This window comes from Sapajus apella, unplaced genomic scaffold (assembly GCF_009761245.1).
Source record: "Sapajus apella isolate SASKATOON/1434 unplaced genomic scaffold, GSC_monkey_1.0 scaffold2, whole genome shotgun sequence".
NCBI lineage: Eukaryota > Metazoa > Chordata > Mammalia > Primates > Cebidae > Sapajus > Sapajus apella.
Window position 1 is genome coordinate 12,067,947 of NW_022436942.1, and position 24,705 is coordinate 12,092,651.

The 24,705-nt window shown below is 41.9% G+C and overlaps 1 protein-coding gene across 4 annotated transcripts in view; it reads right to left on the reverse strand.

Moving 5' to 3' along the window:
• Positions 1–24,705, reverse strand: part of TBC1D30 (TBC1 domain family member 30) — a 99,632-nt gene that overhangs the window by 46,700 nt on the left and 28,227 nt on the right. For 2 of the 4 annotated variants that reach the window (XM_032288388.1, XM_032288381.1), the window contains exons 3-6: positions 5,511–5,572; positions 4,896–4,961; positions 2,881–3,006; positions 738–923 (exon numbers count right to left, since the gene is read on the reverse strand). In XM_032288388.1, coding sequence (XP_032144279.1) covers positions 738–923; positions 2,881–3,006; positions 4,896–4,961; positions 5,511–5,572 — 440 coding nt within the window. Of the gene's footprint in view, positions 1–737; positions 924–2,880; positions 3,007–4,895; positions 4,962–5,510; positions 5,573–8,378; positions 9,560–24,705 lie in introns of those variants that run through there. The other 2 variants (XM_032288395.1, XM_032288405.1) reach the window with 2 other exon arrangements.

Here is a 24,705-nt window from a genome sequence, read left to right on the forward strand (position 1 = left end):
TCCCCTTGACTATGAGCTGAACCTGGTTACTGGCTTCTAAAGAACAGAATATGGAAATATAGTGGAATATCACTTTGGATGTTTGGCTATAAATCTGTAACTTAAACTCTTTCGCCTTGCTCACCATCTTTTACTCTCTTGTTCACTTTGGGGGTGCCAGCTACTGGGTTGAGAGATGGAGAGACCCCACATGGCAAGGAACTATTAAAGGCCTCCAGCCAACAGCCACCAAGGGACTGTGACCTCAGTCCAACAGCCTGTGAAGAATTAAATCTCACCAACAACCACATAAACAAACTTGAAAGCCAAAGCCCATCCGCAATTGAGCCTCCAGACAAGACCGCAGCCCTAACCAACAGTTTAACCACCACAGTGATGTGACCTTGAGGCAGTTAAGCTGTGCCTAGATTTCTGACTCAAAGAAACTGTAAGGTAATACATGTTTGCTGTTTTAAGCAGCTAATTTGTTAAATAGCAATGAATAATTAATACAATTAATATTTAACTTGCTTTAAAAATATGATGTCTTACAAATGAGACTAAACACATAATCATTTGTCTCACAGTTGGCAGCTACATGAGTCTGTCACTTGACATGACTTTAACCTGGAGGAAATGCTATCATAGGTCATTACAAAGGTTTGGAAAAGGATGAGACATCAAGGAAGAGAGATTATAGTTCCGATTTCTCACTCTCAGAAGAATGTCCTCTGCTTTTGTCAGAGCCTGCTACTTACTTTCAGGGCGTCCCCTTCATTCCCTTCCATCACTTCCAGAATTAGTGCAGCCAGGATGTTAAAGCCTTGGCAGTACCCAACAGTTTTGTTCCATCGGGCATAGGCCAGTAGCACCCGCTTCAACACAACCCTGTCCTGCTCAGCCTCTTGGCCACAGTAAGAACTACAGCCTGTGCGGTGAAGGTCCTAAAATGGAAGGGAAACAATATTTTCAAAAATAAATTCTTTCCAAAAAAATACCTTTAGTTATTTTTTGACTCAATAAACAGAGTCAAATTATCAACATAAATTTTATTTTTTTAAAATGTACATGTGGCTTATACATATGAGCTAAAATGCATTTTTAGCTTTCTTTTTCTTAATATTTTGTAATATGCTGTTTAAGAGAGATTTGCAAGGGAAATTTCAGCCAGGCAAATTTTCAACTTAAAATGTTTCTAGGATCACCACAAAAAGCAGCCCAGAATCAACAATAATTATATTATAATTTCATATAAATTGATAGTTTGTTTTAATAATACTTCTCAGATAAAACAATAGTCATCCCAATACATGTATGCTTGAGGCTAACATTTGTTCTTTCTACAAAAAAGTATATTTAGCTATCAAAACTCAAAATAACATAAAGGAGTGAAATCAAAATAGCAAAAAATGTGATTATAAAGAGAAAAAATCATTCTATTAGAATTGTTTTATGAATTTATATAAGAAAGAAATATTTGCTATGCTTTAATATTTAGTGAAGGCAATATCTGTAATTTAATTACTAAGCAGGGACTATAATTTTCAACAGCTGAAGTCATTTACTGACATAGCATTCACTTCAATGAGAAAATAAAAGATCTTCTTAATAACAGGATCGTTACAACGATGCATTGGCTTAATTCACCAGTTAGACAGAAAGGAAATATTTCAAATATGAGATACTTCATCTCTGTGAAACATATTCTAAAATTCCAAATATATAGCTGAAATGTGAATAATGCAAAGGCTTTTTAGTACACAATGTAAAATTGCATAACTTTTTTAGCATTTGTCTGAAACAGACCAAGTTAGAACAAAAAGTAGCTCGTTTTAGTTAGTACTTTCTCCTTACAAAAAAAAAAAAAAAAACTCCAAACATGCCAAAACATTAGCCATCTTGAGGTGGCCAAAATTTGGATGAAACAACTTTCCTTTTAAAGCCCCAGTTTAGCATCACACTGTAATGTACTCATATAAAATCAAAACCCATGTGCTAGAGCCTTATGTAAGAGGATAATACTGGAATCAGAATCAGCATCCTCGGCTTTTAGCACCAGGCTCTGTTCAGTTGTAATAATCCAGGTAGGCAAACCACAGCTGCCTACACAGCTGGCTTGAACCCACAAGCATTTGGTTGGAACGGACCCACCTGTGAACCTGTCTTCAGAAAATGGCATTAAAGGCCGGGCGCGGTGGCTCAAGCCTGTAATCCCAGCACTTTGGGAGGCCGAGGCGGGTGGATCATGAGGTCAAGAGATCGAGACCATCCTGGTCAACATGGTGAAACCCTGTCTCTACTAAAAATACAAAAAAATTAGCTGGGCATGGTGGCACGTGCCTGTAATCCCAGCTACTCAGGAGGCTGAGGCAGGAGAATTGCCTGAACCCAGGAGGCGGAGGTTGCGGTGAGCCAAGATTGTGCCATTGCACTCCAGCCTGGGTAACATGAGTGAAACTCCGTCTCAAAAAAAAAAAAAAAAGAAAAAGAAAATGGCATTAAGAAACTATCAAAGACCCTAATAAGAACCAAATGATTCTCATATGAAATATACTTAACTTTTTCAATCAGTGACTTTTACATAAAAATCCAGTTGGTAGCATTGACCCATGATAAAAGGTCCTTCCTGTGGTGTGAGGAAGACTAATAAGTTGCATATGAATGAAAGCTCATTCGCTAACATTTTCTTCTTAAATGTTAGCTCATTCACTAACATTTAAATTTACGCAGACAACACATTGTCAAGGTTCCCCACGAAAAAGCTAATGAAATGAGAAGGCAGAAAATACACAGACATTCAGACCAGAAGGTAGAGATCATCTGATCCTCTATCCAAAAACCAACTGGCTCTTAGAGTCTTTCTTCTGTATTAGGATGACAGGCCCAGTTCAGGGGTATTACCTTGACTATCTGAATTCCCATGGAGTCGTCATCAGGATTACTCCTTTCATTGAAAGTGAAGCGCATGGTTTTGTCCCAGTCAATGGCTATACTGTGCAAATAATGATCTGCCAAGGTCAACCAAACCTAAAACATTACATAGACAAAGAAGAATGCCAAAGTAGAATACATAATTTCATCTTTATTAGAAAGTAGTTATTGCATTCAACAAGAAAAGAAGTGTCCCTAGACCAGACATCACTCCTAAGTCGAAATCTGTAAGAGCCTCATTGAAATTTTTGATTTACTGAATTGCACTATCTCGGGGCTTCTATTTACTCGTTCAGTAAATATTTGTTGAGTTCCTACTATATTTCAAGCAGCAATCCAGGCACCAGGGATACTGTTAGGAAGACAAACCAAGAAGATTTTGAAATTTTATTTCTGTTCATTGAATAACCTATATAATTCCATAAGCCTGTTTTACTTGGCTCTGAATTGCTCTCCATACTTCGGCAAGAGCCATCTGGCCACTCATGGCGAATGGGGCTTTTTTCACCATAGAGTGCCCTCTGCATTTAAATCATCCCTCTCTCTCACACACGTACACAAAACTGACAGATGGGCTCTCATAATGAATAAGTTTTTTGAAAGAGCCACTGGATATTTTTACTCCTTTGATTATCTTATCCAGAAAAATCTGTTTCTGAAAGTTGTATTTCATAATGTCATATATATATATATATATATATATATATATATATATATATATATGGAACCCTCAGTGCTCAAATTCTAGAAATATAAAGATTAGACTCATAATTAATATCCTAAGCATGTATTTCAAGTTTTGGTATTTAAACATAATTTAGCAGGAACAACATTGATTTATATCTCCAGTCAGACTTCTCTCCTAACATTAGAAGCATATATTCAAATGTTTGCTTGATACCTTCGAATTAGATATCTAATAGGCATCTCAACAGATCCAAAACCAATTACTTGCTCCACCACCCACCCTACCTACACATACAGACACACACACACACGTCTCCTTCTGCCATCTGAGTAAACAGTAACTCTACCTCCCAATCACTCAGGCCAAAATCTTGAAGTCATCTTTTACATTCCTTTTATACCTTATATTCAGTCCAATAGGAATTCATGTCAGTTCAGCCTTCAAAATATATCTAGGATCTCCATCTCCACTACCACAACCCTGATACATCTCCTGCCTGAGCTACTGCAAGTCTCCTACTCGTCTCCCTACTTCAGCCTTTGTCTCTCATATTCTCAAGTCAGTAGCCAGAGTATTCCATTCATAATAAAAAAGTCAGATCATGTCACTCCCCTGCTCAAAACTTCCCAATGCTTCCTAGCTCAAACTGACCGAAAGTCCAAGTCCTATGGTAGCCTACCAGGTTCTCCACAATCTGCCACACCCCAACCCACCACATCACCTCTATGACCCCCTCTCTTATTTCTTCCCTCTTTGTTCACTGTGCCTCAGCCTTGCCGCACCCCATCTTTGCTTGAATGCAATTGAGAGGTGAGGCACGAGATGCTCCCGCCTGAAGGCTGAGGGGGTGCTTGCACTGGCTGTTCCCTCTGTCTGGAGGATCTCCCCACAGGTAGTTGCATGGCTGGCTTCTCACTTCCTTCAGGGGCCCACTCGAATGTCACTTTGCTATTTAAAATTCCACCTTCTTACCCCTTTTCTCCTAAACACTCCTTATTTCTCTCTACATTTTATTTTTATCCATGGTACTCATTACCATCTGACATACTTTATATCTTATTCATTGTAAGCTCCATGAGGACAAAAACTTTGGTCTGTTTTGTTTTTTTCACTGCTGTATCCCTAGTACCTGGAACATAACTTGGCACAGAATAATCAATCAATATTTATTGCATGAATGAATAATCAAGATAGGTTTCAAATAACTAAACCTAGAATATACTTTTTGACATTCCAGAGACTTTAAAGAAGGACAGTGATGATCCTTCCGTATTCTAGTCCTATGAGTCCTCCTTACCTTTCTCCTCCATTCCTTTGGTATTCCTGTGGACAGCCTGGCAACTGCCTTGAGAGCATCATACCACTAGGAACAAAGAAGAAATCTTGGGAAGTGATCATGGTGACCTAGATAAGCACTTTTCAATCTTTTCCCCTTTTCAATCTTGACATTCACAGTGTTTGTTGAAATTTGCACAGCACAATGGAGAAAACAGTCAAAGCTTCTTTCAGACAGAAGTGATCGGTCCATGGCTATTACTGTGCCACATCCCACCCATTGGGCACCCTTAACACATCTGTGACCCCTTTGCAGCACACATAAAATGGTTGGGAAGCGCTGGTTAATAAGCCAAAACATATATTATAGGGTCCACAATAATAGACATTATGGTACAGGTGTGAAATTTATTAATTTTAAAACTTTTTCACACATGTACCATTAATAGAAAGTGTAAAATTTTTCATTGCAAATATAAACCAGGCCACTTGTAGCTCAAAAGCTACTTTACCTGAAATACTTTTGAAATGAGTCATCTTCATATGCATATCAACACATTATTCCCACTTTGAGAATATATCTCAATGTACCCTGTTGGTACCCCCAAAAGAAGAGTGTTTTCAAAACCAAAGTTACCTGCTGAAAACCATTTTGACCTAAAGATGGCTCAAGAGTGAATTTCAACTTTGTATCAACTCCTGAAAGAAAAATACATACACAGATGTTATTTTGGGAGACTATAACAAGTTGGATCAAAAATACAAGTAAAAGCTTGATTCTACTGAATCATCATGAATTTTTTAAAAGCATGTATTTTTACTAAATTTTAGTCTATTTTACTAAAAGGTAAGTATATCGATTATTAAAATACAAAAATACCCTACAGCAATAGAATATGCCTTACTACATATGATGATGGTTTACATAGATGCCTGGAGTACCACAAAAAAAAAAAAAAAAATGACACCACAGGCTTGGAGTCACACAGTCCTCCATTCAACTTGGTTCCTAGGCTGAAACAATTTATCTAACCTATCTCAGTCTCAACTCCTTTTCTTCTTTTTAAGAGATAGAGTCTCAGTATAGCACCCAGGCTGAAGTACAGTGGCTATTCACAGGCACGATCATAGCACACTGCAGCCTTGAACTCCTGGGCTCAAGTGATCCTCCCACCTCTGCCTCCCGAACGTCTCAGATTACAGGCATATGCCATCATGCCCAGCTAATTTTTGTATTTTTGGTAGAGACAGGGTTTCATCATGTTGGCCAGGCTGGTCTCAAACTCCTGACCTCAAGCGATCCACCTGCCTCAACCTCCTAAAATGCTGGGATTATAGGCATGAGCCACTGCACCAGGCCCCATTCTTTTAAAGGAATTATTGCTCAAAAGTTTAAGGACTAAGAAATGCCAAATGTTATCAATAACATTGAGTTTTCCAAATTGCAGAAGTCAAATGATGGCATTTTTGTTTCTAAGGTTGTTGATTGCAAATGAGGTGTACTGAAAACTTCTCCACAACTTCCACTTCCTAGGGGTTGGTATGAATATGAGCAATCTTCAGAATCATCAGAATTTATGAAATAATAGTAAGTAATCAAGTAGACTGGTCTTTTTTAAAAAAAAAAAAAATACACACACACACACACACACACACACACACACACACGGAGTCAAGAAGCTGGAAAGAGATGTATCTGATTTTTGCAAGCCCATGACAATATGCAGATGTTCTTGGAATCCTGGAAGAGCGCTGTAAATGTATGAGCTGGGTCCTAGGTTTCCAAAGTAAGCTATGGCAGAGAATCTCAGGCATCCAATCAATGCCTTGATACTTTTTTTCAAAGCTTCAGGGCCATGCCATACACTGCCTGGATGGATAAGATTTTTTTCTCCGAAGGAATATTAAGTACCCCATGGATCCGCCTCTCTCTGAAGTAGTTTAAATGAAGTCCTGCCCAAAGGTAGAATGGTGACACAATGGCCACAGGAGCGTTTCCAGCCCTACCGCACACTTTAAGGCACTCTGCAAGAGACATTGATGTGAAGTTGCTGTCCAGACTCGGGGTGCTGAATGGAGGAGCGTATAATCATGACGTTTGCTTTATAACAAAGACCAGGAAATTCAGTCTTGCGCTGACTTACTCTTGCAGCACTAAAAGGATTCCCTGTGTGTCTAACCGAATATGCTCCTCTGACTTTTCCAGGGCACCTGCTGAGTGTCATGTCGATTGCCTTCCCACAGTGAAATCCAGAGGGAGTTAGTTGGCCAAAACCACAACTATCCTTTCATGATCAAAAATGAGCAAGAGGATTTAACTGAAACTGATGATTCGCCGCCTGCATGCAAAAGCTTAAACCAGGTCACTTTCACCCCCCTTTTCTTCTAACAGAATAAGGGCAGAGAGAAGGTTTATGTTTCATCTGATAATCACAGCTGTTCTGGATTCAGAAATACAAAAACACTTTTAATGTGGGAAGGAAATTTTTAAAAAAGAATTAGAAGAAGTAAAGGAAGACGGTGAATAAATACGACAGCCTCTGCAACTAGACACTTCCTAGGGGAGAAAAACAAAGAAACCACGAGGTTGGGAAAGGCAGCGCCACATCCCCCGCCTTTGGGTTTCGCTGCCTCCATTCTCCTGCAGCTCTACAGCAGGTCCCTAAGGCGCTGGGGGGCGGGGTCCAGGGACCTTGAACCCGCCTGGAGCCCAGCCGGTGCCACTCCAGGGGACAGGTGAGCGCCACGCACCAATGAGAGGACAGCCGACACCCTCTGTGGCCACTCCTTGCTAGAAACCTCCGTGCCCAGGAACCCGCGCTACGGCCGGGCTCTTAAAATCCCAGGGAGGGATGCCGGGTGACGGAGCCAACACGGAGTTATGCAGCCTGGAGAAGCAAGGAGCGGTAAACACAGGCTGACGGCTGGGAGGGCCTTGCCTAGCACAGCCAGGCTCGCTTCCGGACTTCACCTATGAAAAGGATCTCCCGCTGCTCCCCACCCGCACTCACAAATTACAGGCTCCTTTTCGAGTTGACCCTGGCACTCATGCTGCAGGAAAATACACCCGATTTTGCCTTTGCAGCCACTGCCTTCCCCCTACGACCTTCAGTGTCAAACCTGTCTCTCTCTCCGCCCACACACACCTCTCGCAAGGTCTGGCTTCCCGCGAGCCCAGAGCACAATAGGTGGTGCGGCCTCTGATAGCCCGGGCAGCCACTCGCGCTTCCCCGCCACACCGAGAAAACCGAGCTCATAGGCCGCAGGGTGGGGGTCCGCGGGCAGCGGTGAAAGCGGCAGGTTCTCAGCGCCTGGGGAGGCCACTGCCCCATCCAGGCCTGCGTCTGCCCTCCCAGCCCGATCGCGCCCCGCAGGTGCCAATGCGGTGCCCAGCACCGGGTGGCACGCGGACCTTCCCCGGCCTATTCGGAGTCAGGCTAAGGCAGAAGCGCAGGCAGTCCCGGCGCTACTTTCCAGCGCCCCATCTGCAGCCCCGGGTCCTCACCCGGCTCCAGGGTGCAGAGCAACCGGGGCGCGGTCCGAGAAATGCAGCTGCGCTTCTTGAGCACATTGCTCAGGATGGTGCCCACGCCGCCGCCCTGCCGCTTCAGGCATCTTCCACCGCGCCTCAGAGAGCCGGTCAGCTTGTCCTGCCGCATCCGGGAGCGCCCGGGCTCCGGCACGGCCACCGTCTGCCTCGGTCCCCGCTGCCCCACCAGCTGAGCGGATGCGCTCTCAGTGTTGGGGGAGTGCGATCCGCTCTCGGCGGCTGACCGGCCCCTGGGAAAAAGGAGCGCGCGGCCCGTGCTGGAGGGTCACCGGGACTTGCGGGGCACCGCGGGAGCCGCCGAGCGCGGGGAAGCCAGCGGGCATCTGCAGTGCGGAGCCTGCAAGGCTGAGGCAGGAGATCGCAGGAGGCGGGGAGGGCGGGAGCCAGCGAGCGCGCGGGAGACAGAGGCGGCGCGCCCGCCCCCAATCCCAGCACCGCCGTGCGCAGGCGGGGAGGCCCCAGCTCCCCCGTGCCCGCCCGGGAGTGGCAGAGCCAGGGAGCTGGTGGGCGAGCAACTGCGTTAGAAGACCAAAAGCAGAGAGAGAGAGATGTCTGTGCTTCTCCCAGATATGGGAGGGAATGGAGGGAGTAACGAGGGGCGTCAGCCTCAGGGGCAGAACACCAGCGAAGGCAAGCGTCCCCTACTCCCTCTTCCGAGCAGCCTCGGAAGGGACTGTGATCTGACCGCAGGCGGCGGAGCACACGAAGCACACGCTTCAGCCCGAATTGCGCTGAATTATTTCCTGACAGCTTAGAGAGGCGCGAAGAAAATGAAGAAAAAAATTGTTTCTTTCAGAAAAAAATGGGCTTCCAGAAAAAAAAGTGTTTCTTTTAAAAAGTAATAGTCCTCATCTCTCCAGCCAGACTTCAGTAGTTCTGAACTATTAGCCATCGTTACGGTTAAAAAGAAGAAGAAAAGTCATTCTCAAACGTCAATATTCACTAATGGAATGTTTATCATAAAAATGGATGAAAGAAAGGGTCTGGAGGGGATATAAAGATATTTGTGTTTGCTAATATTTATAAAAAGAGACACTAGATGGATAAACCAAAAACTTGTATGGGAGAGGGAATACTGTGGAGGAAACAAGAATGGAAAACTGAGTCCTCTCTTGATGTGCCTTCTTAGTTTTGGCTCTAGAATAGCATTATATTAATAATATTAACAAATTGAATTTAAAAAAAAAACATAGACATGATGTTGCATGCCTATAGTCACAGCCACTTGGCAGGCTGAGGTGGGAAAATTGCTTAGGCCCAAGAGTTTGAGGCCAGCTTGGGCAACATAGCAAGACCCTATCTCTTAAAAAGAAAACATAAATTTTGAAAATATATAAAATAGTCCAGACTCCAGACATGGTGCTCACACTTGTGACTTTTCTTTTTTTTTTTTTTTAAACCGGAATGATGGCTAATAGTTCAGAACTACTGAAGTCTGACTGGAGAGATGAGGAACTATTACTTTTTGAAACTGGTTGAAATAGGAACACTTTTCTTCTGGAAGCCTGGAAGATGGCTTGAAACCAGGAGTTCAAAGCTGCAGTGAGCTATGATTGCACCCCTGCATTCCAGCCTGAGCAACAGACCTAGCCCCTGACTACAAATGAATAAATGAGTCATTTTTAAATTGTAAAAGAAAACTCTAACAATTGAAAATTAATGGAAACCAATCAACATAATGGACTATCCCACCGATAGCATATGAACACAGAAAAAATAATTATTTTAAGTTGACATAGAGCACAATATTATGATTCTACATCAACAGTGATACATATTCCCAAAGCAAATAAAAAGGCAAAGAAATCTTACATTTCATTCAGTAGTATTCTTGTTATTAATAATATTCCTATTATTTCTTAAATTCTTATAACCACTACAGGATGAAGCACAAAAATAATTACACTAACATCAAATGGAGCCGAGATGTTTTCAGTGTAATAGAAAATATAAGTGTGCAACAAAAGTAAGTTTTCTTTAAAATACTGCAATAATATATTTATATGGGAAACACTAGTATGAACTCATTTTTTTTCTTTTCAAAAAAAAAAAAATACATACGGCTAAGCACAGTGGCTCACGTCTGTAATCCCAACACTTTAGGAGGCCAAGGTGGGCGGATCACAATGTCAGGAGTTCAAGATCAGCCTGGCCAATATGGTGAAACCTCATCTCTACCAAAAATACAAAAGTTAGCCAGGCATGGCGGCAGGCACCTGTAGTCCCAGCTACTCAGAAGGCTGAAGCAGTAGAATTGCCTGAACCTGGGAGGCAGAGGTTGCAGTGAGCTGAGATTGTGTCATTGCACTCCAGCCTAGGTGACAGAGCAAGACTCCGTCTCAAAAAAAAAAAAAGAAAAAAAAATCCATTGAATAGGTTTAGAAGGACAACTCAGCAGCAATAAACACCCTCTTCACCCAGGTTATGGTCACTGAAAACCATTCCCCACTCAAAGGAACTAAAGCTCCTTTGAGGAGTGACTGGTTTCAGGTTCTGGCCAGAAAAAAATAAAAGAAGACCCTGAAACAATTTGACTACCTCAAAAAGAAAGGAAATGTTCCACAATTAATGGGGTCACGTCAAAAGGACACAAGAGTCCCATAAACAGGCTCCTTCCTTTTGGCCAAAGATGAAACAATTTGAACTTGAAAAACAATGGCTGAGCCTGGACAAGATGGTGAAATCCCATCTCTACAAAAAAAAAAAAAAAAGAGCTACAAAAATTAGCTGGGCATGATGGCACACACCTGTAGTCCCAGCTACTCAGGAGGCTGAGGTGGGAGGATCACCTGAGGCCAGGAAGGTCAAGGCTGCAATGAGCCATTATCGCACCACTGCACTCCAGCCTGGGTAACAGTGAGACATGACCTCAGAAATAAAAATAAAGACAAAAAACAGTTGCTGGGTCAGGCGCTGTGGCTCAGGCCTGTAATCCCAGTGCTTCAGGAGGCCAAGGTCGGACAATAGCTTGAGGCCACTAGTTCAAGACTAGTCTGGGCAAAAGAGCAAGATGCTATTTCTGCAAAAATAAAATTAACCAAGTGTGGTAGTATATGCTTGCAGTCCTAGCTAATTGAAAGGCTGAGGCAGGAGAATCATTTGAACCTAGGAATTCAAGGTTATAGTTAGCTATGATGGGCCAATGCACTCCAGCCTGGGTGACAGAGCAAGACCCTGTATCAAAAGAAAAAAAAAAATGGCTGCCATTAATTGAAAAAATATTGAATATTTTTAAATGCCTTTATAATGATAGTCTAAACAAGCCAGAAAATGAAGGCATTTCTATGACTCTGACACACGGATTTTATAATCATTGTAATCATTACATTCCACGCTTTGTGAAGCATCCCCAGAATTTAGGGACAATGTCAGAAATGGTGCAACCCTAAGAATGAACTGAATAAGAATCTGTTAAAAATGAGATAAGCCATCTGCAAAAGTAAAGCAAGCTAATAAAGGACATACAAGCTATTCAGCTGTAGCTGCCTGGCAGAGGTAAAGATGCTTTAAAAAGGGCAGTACTCTTTGAAAAGGCATCACTTTAGAAAATGAAGTCATTGTTTAACCTGGTCATGACTAATTGCTTGGCTTAGATTTCTCAACCTTTTGCTGCGAGCTCAGGTACAGAAATTTATCCTCCATCAACCATCAACTTTTTACACTTTTGGTACATGTTTATATCCTTCAGCTTTCTATTAATTTTAATAAAACATTCATTGGCTGTTGCAGCCTATCTCAGCTGTACTGAGAACAATAGGAAGAAGTCTGATGTTTCCCTTCACTCAGTATTTTAGAGGGCACAATATACCCTGGGGCTGAAGAGGTTAATAAACACCCAAAGTCAAAGAGAGGGAACTGGCAGGAGAGGGAAAATCCAGGAAGACAAGCTGGTAATTGCATGCACAGTGTCATCTTCCAGACCTCTCATCTGCTCAAACCTTAGAGGGTTTTGTGTCCTATTTTAACAAGAGAGGCTATTCATGCTCAGTCTCCAGCACTAGGCAAGCCAAGAGGAGAAGCAATCCGCTCTGCTCTACAACACTGTCTCTGGAATGGAGAGGAGGACGTCCTGCCCCTGGGGCTGTGACATATGCCACTCAGACCATCCAATTCTTTTTGGCTCTGACATGATGCTCACCAAGCAAACTCTGGATTGTCATTTGATTCCCCATATAGACTCTGCTGCAGTAGAGAGAATATACTGACCAGTTAATAGCAGTCAATACCCCTGAGTTGACTCAGCACTCAGTAACCTGAAGATATCAATTTCTGGACTGCTAAAAGCTGACATCTAGACTCGAGGCTGTCAACTCACCCATGTATCATGACTGATAAAAAGACCTCTCTTTAGATTCTTCTTTAGTTATAATACTTTTCCTACTGTAGTGACAGCTTGCTGGCTTACAAAAGGAACATTCCATTTCACCTCCTTTAAGATCTATTGCAAGGGAAATCTAAGTCTGTTTCTAAAATAAAATTTAAGAGTTTCTGCTATTATGGCAATAAGTAGCAAAGAAATTAGACAATATTATTTTGTTTACATCGGAGAGGAAAGTCAGGACTGCCAACTTTTATAGCAAACAGATAATTAAATAAGCACTAAAACACAATACTCTAAAAGCAGCCATGGCACAGGCCTAGTATGATGTTGATTGTGTGACTCACAATTTCTTATTTCATGTCTGGAATACTGTTTTCCAAATGTGAAAGCTGTCATCTAAAGTCAGCTTACAGAGAACTCAAGCCAGCATGGACTTTGCCTGAGAATCTCAGGAGCCAGGCCAATTTACCGTCACTCTTTACTATATCAAGTTATCTTTACTAATCAAATAATATCAGTAAATTCACATTTGGGCAAATTACACACTGCCACAGTCTAGAGTGGTTATGACTTACGCTGAATTTAGGGGAAGGAAGCCTCAATGAACACTTTGAATTGGATGAGATATTGTTATTTGGATTACTAAAGAAAATGAAGGCTTTGAGGAAATGCTCCAAATGTCCCAGAGCTGATAACCTGGGGACACTGCCCACATATGTGAGCTCCCAGACTGAACAAAAAAAATTATGAACCATTTGGCATATGCTGCATCTTCAGGCCTACATTCTGGGACTGAGGTTTCCTTGAGAGCGAACTTTTCCTTTAATGGGAGAAGGAGAAAGAAGTTGGAAAGAAAAGAAAGCCCAACATAAGGAATAAAAACTACGTCCCAAGGGGCTTCCAGAGGGGAAGTGGGTCTAAGACGTGTGATTTCCTAATGCTGCTATCTTTCATTTAACAGTAAGTCTTAAAATAAAAAGTGCCTATGTGCTTATCTTCAGGGACGGACAATTACCAAGAGAAAAAGCCCTGGAGGCCTGCTGTGAGGCGAGACAGACCACAGGGAGCCTGCCAGCTCTGGGGAAGTGGGCCTGAACTCATCTGTACAGCTGCGGGGTTCCCTGGCAAGTTGCTCATGAGCACACAAGCTGAGCATTGGAGGAGATCTCACTAGACCACCAGATCTAGTGCTGTCTCCCATTGGGCAGGAGATGGGGACATTTTGCACCTGTGATGATAAAAAGAGTGGGGGTCTGGTGGCATAAAAGCCACTCTTCCTCCTCTCTCATCCCAGTTTTTGAGTGCGTGTGAACAGCTCCTGAATAGTGAAAGTGGCATCCCCTAAGTGGACAAATCTGTGCCCAGTTCCATAAGAAGTTAACACTTTTCCTCAGAACTACTAAAAGTAGGGACTTCATAAGTAGTTTCTTCAAGGCCGAGTGCAGTGGCTCACATCTGTAATCTCAGCACTTTGGAAGGCTGAGGCAGGCAGATCACGGGATCAGGAGTTTGAGACCGGCCTGGCCAACATGGTGAAACACTCTCTCTACTAAAAACATAAAAATTAGCCGGGTGTGGTGGTGACACCTGTAATCCCAGCTACTTGGGAGGCCGAGGCAGGAGAATCGCTTGAACCTGGGAGGTGGAGATTGCAGTGAGCCGATATTGCATCAGTGCACTCCAGCCTGGTGACAGAGTGAGACTCCATCTCAAAAAAAAAAAAAAAAAGCCGTTTCCTCAACTCATTATCCAAGACAGAGCTCATAAACAGATTCCCCCTCATGACAGAGACACAGGGGCAGGGCAGCAGGAGGAAATTGAGGGGAAAGAAAAAACTTTACAATTATCCGACAGATCACACTACATACATGGGATATTTTCTATTCATATGATTTCCTTCTTTTAGTCATAAAGATAATTTCTCTATTTAAATACAGGCATCTTTTAAGAAAATAAGGTGTAGCTTTTGTATTTTGTTAATTTTAGAGAAAGGATTCTGTCAAGCATGGACAGAGAGGCTTTAAAATTCCAACACCAAATCACATTCAGAATGTCATATGGAAATGTACTTAAAACTGCTGCCGGATCCATGTAACCTCAGATGCATAACTAACCAGAGATTTTGGAAATCATATCATTATTCTTGTCCTGGTATTTCCCGTGAAGTGTTTTCTTGCTTCAAAATGACCGAAACTGACTCACTACTACTTGAGCTGGATTGATATTGACCATATAAAGACATTTGTATATTTCTTTTCTTCATTGATTTATTCATTTAAAAAATTATTAATCAGATGCTGTGGGAAAGGCACTGTACTAAGACCTATGAGAGATAAAACGATGAACACAGTACGTACTCTACCTTCAAGGAGTTTACAGTTTACTGAGTGAGTAGTGACAAGGACTGTGTGAAAGGTCCTTTAAAATACCATGTGAATAACTGGAGAGATACCATTCTGCTACCTCTTAAATATCATGTATGTTGCATTGTTTTCCCAGAGCTCCATTTCATTGAGCTGTTAAATTTTGCCTGAAAACAGGCCAAGGACAAATTTCATTTACGCTTTTTTTTTTTTTTTTTTTTTTTTTTTTTGAGACAGAGTTTTGCTCTAGGTGCTCAGGCTGAAGTGCAATGGCGCGATCTTGGCTCACCACAGCCTCCGCCTCCCAGGTTCAAGCAATTCTCCTGCCTCAGCCTCCTAAGCAGCTGGGATTACAGGCGCCCGCCACCACACCCGGCTAATTTTGTATTTTTAGTAGAGACAGGGTTTCTCCATGTTGGTCAGGCTGGTCTCGAACTCCCGACCTCAGGTGATCCACCTGCCTCAGCCTCCCGAAGTGCTGAGATTACAGGCTCCTGTATGCTCTTCTTACGGTTGTGGTATTCACCTGTTTACTTCTACATCAGGAATACAACTGGAAGACTCATACTCATCACTGCAGAAGATGAAATCATTGTTTAACCTGGTCGTGATGAACCACTTAGCTTGGATTCCCCAACCTTACACCAAGCCATTCTGAGATTCCTTTTTTTTTTTTTTTTTCCCCCCTTTTGAGGCACAGTATCGCTCTGTTGCTCAGGTTGGAATGCAGTGGTGGGATCTCGGCTCACTGCAATCTCCACCTCCCGGGCTCAAGTGATTCTCATGCCTCAGCCTCTTAAGTAGCTGGGATTACAGGAACACACCACCATGCCTGGCTAATTTTTGTATTTTCAATAGAGATGGGGTTTCACCATTTACCCAGGCTGTTCTCAAACTCCTGACCTCAAATGATCTGCCCACCTCGAATTCCCAAAGTGCTGGGATTACAGGCATGAGCCCCATCCCAGGCCCTAAGATTCTTTGACCCCATTGAGGAGAGGTATGAAAGGAGAGGTTTCTCATATCTGTTGAGGTAGATTCATTTGGCTTAGAAATATGTGTCCCTAGACAGGAGAAAGGTGATGCCTTTGAATGTCATATGCTTAATTTTGGTGGTGAGAAGAGAGAAGTACTGGGAAGAGGAGAGAGATTAGAATCAACAGTAATGTTGGCTTGGCAGGCCTGGAAGCCTTCACTCTCCAGGCTAAGTTCATTCAGAAGAAACAATGCAGAACATGTGGGCCGATGGGGAGATGTCTGAAGGGACACAGATCATTACCCCCCTTGAGACCTTCCAGGAGGCGATGTGGCAGACAAAGGTTAGAATTCCAGTGCCAGTACTTGCTCCCTGTATGTCCTTGAGCAAGTTACTTAATGTCTGGGTTTCAGTTTCCTCATCTTTAGAATGAACGATATTTGAGTTATTGTGAGAATTAAATGACGTAATGAAAGTCATGGCACAAAGCAGGTGCTCAATACAGTGTTTGCTGTTGCTGTACTAGAGGCTAAAACGGTGCTGTGAGCAATCATCCCAGGGGTCTTTCCAGCACAGAACCCAGGCCCTGACCCACAGGGTGAGTCTGACTCACCAGGACAACCCACTGAGGTCCTCATCGCATAATCCTCTGGTGCCCTCACTTGGTAGAAACTGTGAAATTAGTTTTGTGTTTGCTCCAAAGGGCTATGTTAGAACTGCTAAGTGGGAACTGTGATAAGGCAGATGTCGACAAAATTTCAGAATGCTCTGCTGGGCATGGTGGCTCACACCTGTAGTCCCAGCCACTCAGGAAGCTGAGGCAGGAGGATCATGTGAGAGCCTGGGATTTCAAGACTGCAGTGTGCCATGATCACACTACTGTACTCCAGCCTGGGTGACAGAGCGACACCCTGATGAAAGAAAGAAAGAAAGAAAGGGGAGGGGGAGAGGGGGGGGGAGAGAGAGAGAGAGAGAGAGAGGGGGGGAGGGGAGGGGGGAAGGGGAGGGGAAGGGATGAGGGAAAAGAAGAATGCTGTAACTATAATATAAAATCCAGCCTTAGGAGATCATAAATGTCTTCTCCTTTGGAGTTCTCAGGTAAAGGCTGCAAGCTCAGCAGTCAGGGGTGCTGTGAAAGAATATTTAAAAATGAGGTGAGGCTGGACTAGCAATACCAGTAGAGCAGATTCCAACCCTAGAATTCTCTGAGGCCAATTTAAGTGATATTCAGAGAGTCTTATTACTCTATTAAAATTCTCAATCCAGTATAAATGTTGGCTAACTGCAATGTTTAGACAATAGTTTGAGTTGTTATGTTTTCAGATAAACTGAAATTTAAGCAAAGAAATCCTTTTAGTGTCAGTCTTCATTAAGAATATTTCTAACACGTATTACACTCTATTGACTTTAAAAAGAGTATTCTGGACCCAGGTACCAGGGTTCACACCTGTAATTCCAGCACTTTGGGAGGCCAAGGCAGGCAGATCACCTGAGGTCAGGAGTTTGACACCAGCCTGGCCAACATGGTGAAACCCCATCTCCACTAAAAATAAAAATAAAAAAATTAGCCAGGTGTGGTGGTGCATGCCTATAATCCCACTACTTGGAAGGCTAAGGCACAAGAATTGCTTGAGCCCAAGAGACAGAGGTTGCAGTGAGCCAAGATTGTACCACTGTACACTCCAGCCTGGGCAAAAAAGAGAGAGACTCCATCTCAAAAAATAAAAAAATGAAAAATAAAAAGAGTATTCTGAAGAAATCAAATTTTCATGTATTTATTAAGAATCTTAGCCTGGGCAACATGGCAAAATGTTGTCTCGACAAAAAAATAAAAAATAAAAAACTGGCCAGGCATGGTGGCACATGGCTGTAGTCCCAGCTACTTGGGAAGATCACCTGAGCCAAGGAGGTCAAGGCTGCAGTGAGCCGTGATCATGTCACCATACTGCAGCCTTGGTGACAAAGTGAGACACTGTCTCAAAAAAAAATTTTTTTTAATCTTAAATTATCTTTAGATCATTCTCATTAAGAGTCCAGGACAGGTATTAGAAGTTCATGTAATTAAGCTGAGTCCAAGTCATCATCTGAAAGTTTAAAAAATATATTTATGCATGACTATGTGTGTGCATGTATAACTAAATGCTTATGAGTTTTTTCATGAATTTATTTCCTTGTGATTTCTCTATGGTTACATTGGTTATATTCCAGTGCAATGAGGCGCTGCTACAGTAGTCTTATTTTGCAATAAATTTCAAGTTTAATTGTAAAAAAGAAAGTAGAGACTCGAGATTCTTCACAGAACCTCCTTTTGAAAATGTCTTTTTTAATAGCTAAACTTCATAATTCCTGCTTCCACATACGCTTTTCTGTTACTGCTTTTTCTAGAAACACCATGAAGTAGCTGAGAATTTTATTTCTTCAAATGAAACTTATTTTCAAGGCAGTTCAAAGAACCAAAAAGAAAAAAATGTGAGCCAAAAAGTCATACTAAGCAGCTTAACTCCCACAAGTAAAACTTAGACCTGTGTAGACAGAATCGGCATTGTATTTCTTTTTTTTTTTTTTTTTTTTTTTTTTTGAGACGGAGTTTCGCTCTTGTTGCCCAGGCTGGAGTGCAATGGCACGATCTCGGCTCACCGCAGCCTCTGCCTCCTGGGTTCAGGCAATTCTCCTGCCTCAGCCTCCTGAGTAGCTGGGATTACAGGCATGCGCCACCATGCCCAGCTGATTTTTTGTATTTTTAGTAGAGACGGGGTTTCACCATGTTGACCAGGATGGTCTCGATCTCTTGACCTCGTGATCCACCTGCCTCAGCCTCCCAAAGTGCTGGGATTACAGGCGTGAGCCACCGCGCCCGGCCTCGGCATTGTATTTCAAAAGTCAATATTAAAAACTTAAAAGAAACATTTAACGGAATCATCAAATGTTTTCTCCTACTACGTTCTAAAGATAAAGGTTAACAGAACACTCAGCTGTGGTTGAATTATAGAGGAGTGAATGTAAAGGGATTTCAAATCACGTCAGAATCTACATGAAAAGGAATGTGCATGTCTCCTGAATTATACAGGTGACTGACATTTCAGGGTAAGAGGAATTTCATGGTATGTCACTCAGTATAGGCCTCAGCATTTCAAAAGGTAGCATATCCAGTGATTTACATTCACTTTTATCTTCACCATCATAAATATATAAGAATCCATCAGTAATAGCAGGCCTTGGTAATGGTCAAATTTATGTCTTGTTTTTGAAAGCCAATCTAAAGTTTTGGTAGTAGAGAAAAACTCCTAAGGAAACAGACAGCTCTTACTAAATATACTTTCTATGTTCTCCTTCTCTTCTAAAAACAGTGTAAGGAAGGCTGTTATACTCATGTACTTAATATAGCAGCACCAGCACTGTTAATTACCACTGTCTTTAGTCCGTGCTTACAACAGAGTGTCACTTGGCATTGCGTCAGTGTGGCCCAATGCCAGCATCAATCAGATATGCAAGCTCCTGAGGAGGACAGATGATATCTTTTTAAAAAATTACCTCGTTTCACTAAATTTTAAACCTTCCTGATACTTGAAAACTAAGTATCCACAGTGTATCTTTTAAAAATTCAAAGTAATTTTCTGGCACAGGACCCAATACAAACTAGGCTCTCAGTAAATATTTTAATTTTATCCATGGCACATGAAGAATACCAGCTTGGGAAACTGCTGATCTGACATTCTAAAATGGTACCTTCCCAGCCAGGTGTGGAGGCTCATTTCTGTCATCTCAGTACTTTGGGAGGCTGAGGCAGGTAGATCACTTGAGAAGAGGAGTTTGTAAGACCAGCCTAGGCAACATGGCACAACCCCATCTCTACTAGAAATACAAAAGTTAGCCAGGCATGGTGGCATGTGCCTGTAATCCCAGATACTCAGGTGGCTGAGGCACAAGAATCACTTGAACCCAGGAGGTGGAGATCACAGTGGGCCAAGATCACGCCACCTCACTCCAGCCTGGGTGACAGACCCTATCTCAAAAAAAAAAAAAAATTACCTTCCTTAACACCTGTGTTCCAGATGGTACACTTCTCCTCTCCCCCACACCTGATTCATCCATGCCCTTGTATTATTCATAGGCAGTCTCTTTCCTCTCAATACATCATAAACTCCTGTGAACACAGGAACTAAGTCTTACTCATTGTTGTATCTCTCTCCTCCCCTGCCTGCAGCTAGCATGGGGCTCTGTACACATTTGACAGTCAGCATGAACTTTAAAAAGAAAGAAAATCATGAGCTCATCATGTCAAGAAAGAAGCCATACCATCCCACTCATTAGAAAAGGACTTTTTATCCAACTACAAGATAAATTAGCAGATGTATTTACAAATGGTTATTTTGACTAAAATTTACACCACGCAATAAAAAATCCGCAAACACTATTCTTAGTCTCCCTGACAAGTTTCCAAAATATATGATGCTCAAATATCACGTTTACTCTACTCAACAGGTGAAAATGCTCTGGAAATTCTAGATATAATGAAAGCACAGAATAGAGGCTAAAATGTACAGCTGCCTGGGTTTGAAACCTGGCTCCCAGAGTCAGTGGCCATGTAAACTTGGGTACGTTCATTGCCTCAGTTTGTTCATCCAGAAATTGGGACAGCAAAAGTGACTACCTCATAAGGGTTTTTCTTTTTTTGTTTTTTTTTGTTGTTGTTGTTTCTTGAGAAGGAGCCTTGCTCTGTCGCCAGGCTGGAGTGGCACAATCTTGGCTCACTGCCACCTCCACCTCCCAGGTTCAAGTGATTCTCCTGCCTCAGCCTCCTCAGTAACTGGGACTATAGGCATGCACCACCACATCCAGCTAATTTTTGTATTTTTAGTAGAGACAGGGTTTCACCATGTTGAGCAGGCTGGTCTCGAACTCCTGACCTTTGATCCCCCCACCTCGGCCTCCCAAAGTACTAGGATTATAAGTGTGAGCCACCTCGAATAACTTCATAGGGGTTTTTCTAAGAAGCAAATGATGTAAGTTAAGCACTTGCCATAGTGTCTGGCACACAGTAACCTCTCTATATAACCTATTTTATCATTAACATATAGTATAAGGCACTTAGAATATTTTGGTTTTTGGTTTTCGGTTTTTTTGAGACAGAGTCTCACTCTGTCACCCAGGCTGGAGTACAGTGGCACAATCTCGGCTCACTGCAACCTCTGCCTCCCAGATTCAAGCAATTCTCCTGCCTCAGGCTCCTGAGTAGCTGGGACTACAGACATGAGCCACCACACCCAGCTGGTTTTTGTATTTTTAGTAGAGACAGGGTTTCACCATGTTGGTCAGGCTGGTCTCAAGTTCCTGGGTTCAAGTGATCTGCCCACCCTGGCTGCCCAAAGTGCTGGGATTACAGGCATGAGCCACCATGCCCAATCCTACAGTATTTTTAAGGACATTTAAAACTACCTTACAACATTTGTCATAGATTACCAAAAATGCCACCAGGTCACCCGAGCTTCTTTGCTCTTTAATTTTGTTACCACCCAATTAGACCTAGAAATTTAATGCAAGACCACTCCAGGAAGCCCATAAAAAGAACGTTTGTTTAAATTGACAAATTGCTCCCATTTCATCATCTTGATTTTTTTAACATGTTACTTGAGAAGAATTAGCTGCAATGCAGATACGCTAACCCTTTCCTGCTCTTCATAAATTAATAAAGCCCCAGTATTCATTACCCAGTAGCCACTGGCTTTGCAAGATCACTGCAAGCAAAAAAAAAAAAATCAATCTTTCATAGCAGAGTTTAAGTGACCAATTTTCTTCTCAATCATTCTATTCCTCCAACATCATAGTTTTTAAATAATGCATGCAATTTTCTAAAATTTGGGTCAATCATTTTTTTTTAAGTTTACCAAGTGTAGTCCATCATTTATGAAAAAGGTCTGATCTTGAATACATTTTCATTATTTGTAATATAGATAGGTTTTACAATGTAGTCTATATTCCTACACATATTAACACCAATTCATCCAGTTGGGGCCTGCAAATATATCCTAGAAGGAGAAACAGCTTGTCCAAAAACAATCATGTTTATAAGTTTGTTGGTTTACCATGACCATAACTATATTTTTTTTTTAATTTGTACTTTAGTTTCCGGGGTACATGTGCAGATCACGCAGGATTGTTGCATAGGTACATACATGACAAGGTGGTTTGCTGCCTCCATCCCCCTGTCACCTATATCTGGCATTTCTCCCCATGCTATCTCTCCACAACTCCCCACCCCCTGCTGTCCCTCCCCTAACTCCCCCCACCAACAGACCCCAGTGTGTGATGCTCGCCTCCCTGTATCCGTGTGTTCTCATTGTTCAACACCCACCTATGAATGGAAACATTCGGTGTTTGATTTTCTGTTCTTGTGTCAGTTTGATGGTTTCCAGATTCATCCATGTCCCTACAAAGGACACGAACTCATCGTTTTTTATGGCTTCATAGTATTCCATGGTGTATTTGTGCTACATTTTCCTTGTCCAGTCTATCATTGATGGGCATTTGGGTTGGTTCCAGGTCTTTGCTATTGTAAACAGTGCCTCAGTGAACATACATGTGCATGTGTCTTTATAACAGAACGATTTATAGTCCTTTGGGTATATACCCAGTAATGGGATTGCTGGGTCATATGGAATTTCTATTTCTAGATCCTTGAGGAATCACCACACTGTCTTCCACAATGTTTGAACTAATTTATACTTCCACCAACAGTGTAAAAGTGTTCCTATTTCTTCACATCCTCTCCAACATCTGTTGTCTGCAGATTTTTTAATGATTGCCATTCTAACTGGCGTGAGATGGTATCTCAATGTGGTTTTGATTTGCATTTATCTAATGAACAGTGATGATGAGCATTTTTTCATATGTTTATTGGCCTCATATATGTCTTCTTTTGAGAAGTGGCTGTTCATATCCTTTGCCTACTTTTGAATGGGTTTTTCTGGTAAATCTGTTTAGTTTTTTGTAGATTCAGCATATCAACCCTTTGTCAGATGGGTAGATTGCAAAAATTTTTGCCCATTCTGTTGGTTGCCAGTTCCCTCTAATGATTGTTTCTTTTGCTGTGCAGAAGCTCTGGAGATTAATTAGATCCCATTTGTCTATTTTGGCTTTTGTTGCCATTGCTTTTGGTGGCATGAAGTCCTTGCCTATGCCTATGTCCTGAATGGTTTTGCCTAGGTTTTCTTCTAGGGTTCTTTTGGTGTTAGGTCATATGTTTAGGTCTTTAATCCATCTGGAGTTAATGTTAGTGTAAGGTGTCAGGAAGGGGTCCAGTTTCTGCTTTCTGCACTTGGCTAGCCAGTTTTCCCCAACACCATTTATTAAACAGGGAATCTTTTCCCCGTTGCTTGTTTTTGCATGACTATATTTTCTAATGGAGATGTGCAAATATAGAAGGAAGATAACAATAATAACAACTACTGCCATGTGCCAACTGTTTACTGTGGATCAGGCACTGGGCAGGGTGCTTTAATCATTTTATCTTGTTTAGCCCAACAAAGTATATATTATTTCCCAAGAAGCAAGAAGTAAAAGGAGGGTGTATGCCTATATCAATAGGGTAATTTTTTGCTAGGCATAGGAAAAAAACAACTAAAGCAACATATAGTCATATAAGCAGTTAATTCTTGGTAGTGAGAATATGGGAAATTATTATATTTTTCCTTGTACTTTTCAACTATTTTTATTCTGAAAGGAAAGTAAAAACAATGAATAAATGAATGAATAAACTGACCAGGAGGTTAAGTAACTTTTCCAAGGTCATGCAATTACTAACTGGTAAAGTTGAGATTTGAACCCAGGTCTGTCTCACTTGAAAGCCATACTCTATCTACTAGGTCAATAAAATATAATCAGATATTTTGCATCTTAGCAGGATCAAAACATTTTGGAAGTTCTGAAAGTAGACTTGTTCACAGCCCCCATTTATGTTACCAACTGAATGAAACGTCCTTCATTTCCAAAAATTCCTCTTCCATTATTTACCTACTAGCACAAACAAGGTACTGGTAGAAATATCAAGGAAGTGGTAACAGCAAGGTCAGCCTAGCACTGCCAGTTAAAAAAAAAAAAAAAAAAAAAAAAAAAAAAAAAAAACTAATGATACCAGGGCAAACAAGTGAAGTTCTCAGGTGAGGACTACCAATACTGGCTGTATCTTATATGACACCATCGCTGGACATACAGGAGTCAATTAGGGCACACAGTGGGATAGGGCTTGGTGAGCACCTCACAGGGCACTCCTTTCTGCATCAACCCACCCTATAACTCATACAGGAGCAATCTGAGCCCCCTCGATGTTTCCTTAGAAACTGCAGACCTGATTTGTCCCTAAAATTAATTTGCCAAAGGTAAGAAAGGAAAACAGGAAGCTAGTTAGCTAAAAAAGCAGCAAATTGAAGACCCTCTCCATAGAGAGAAAATGTTCAATGAGGCGGACTCAGTAATTGGTCTTGAATAATTTTTGTGTCATTGCTGTGTTCCCTCTCAAGCAGGCAGCAGCTGTCATGATCACTATCTGTGTTAAGATAACTTTTGAGATGATTCGAACAAAATTGTCCAAAGACTTTTTTTTAAAAAGCTTTAAAAATCTTGCAC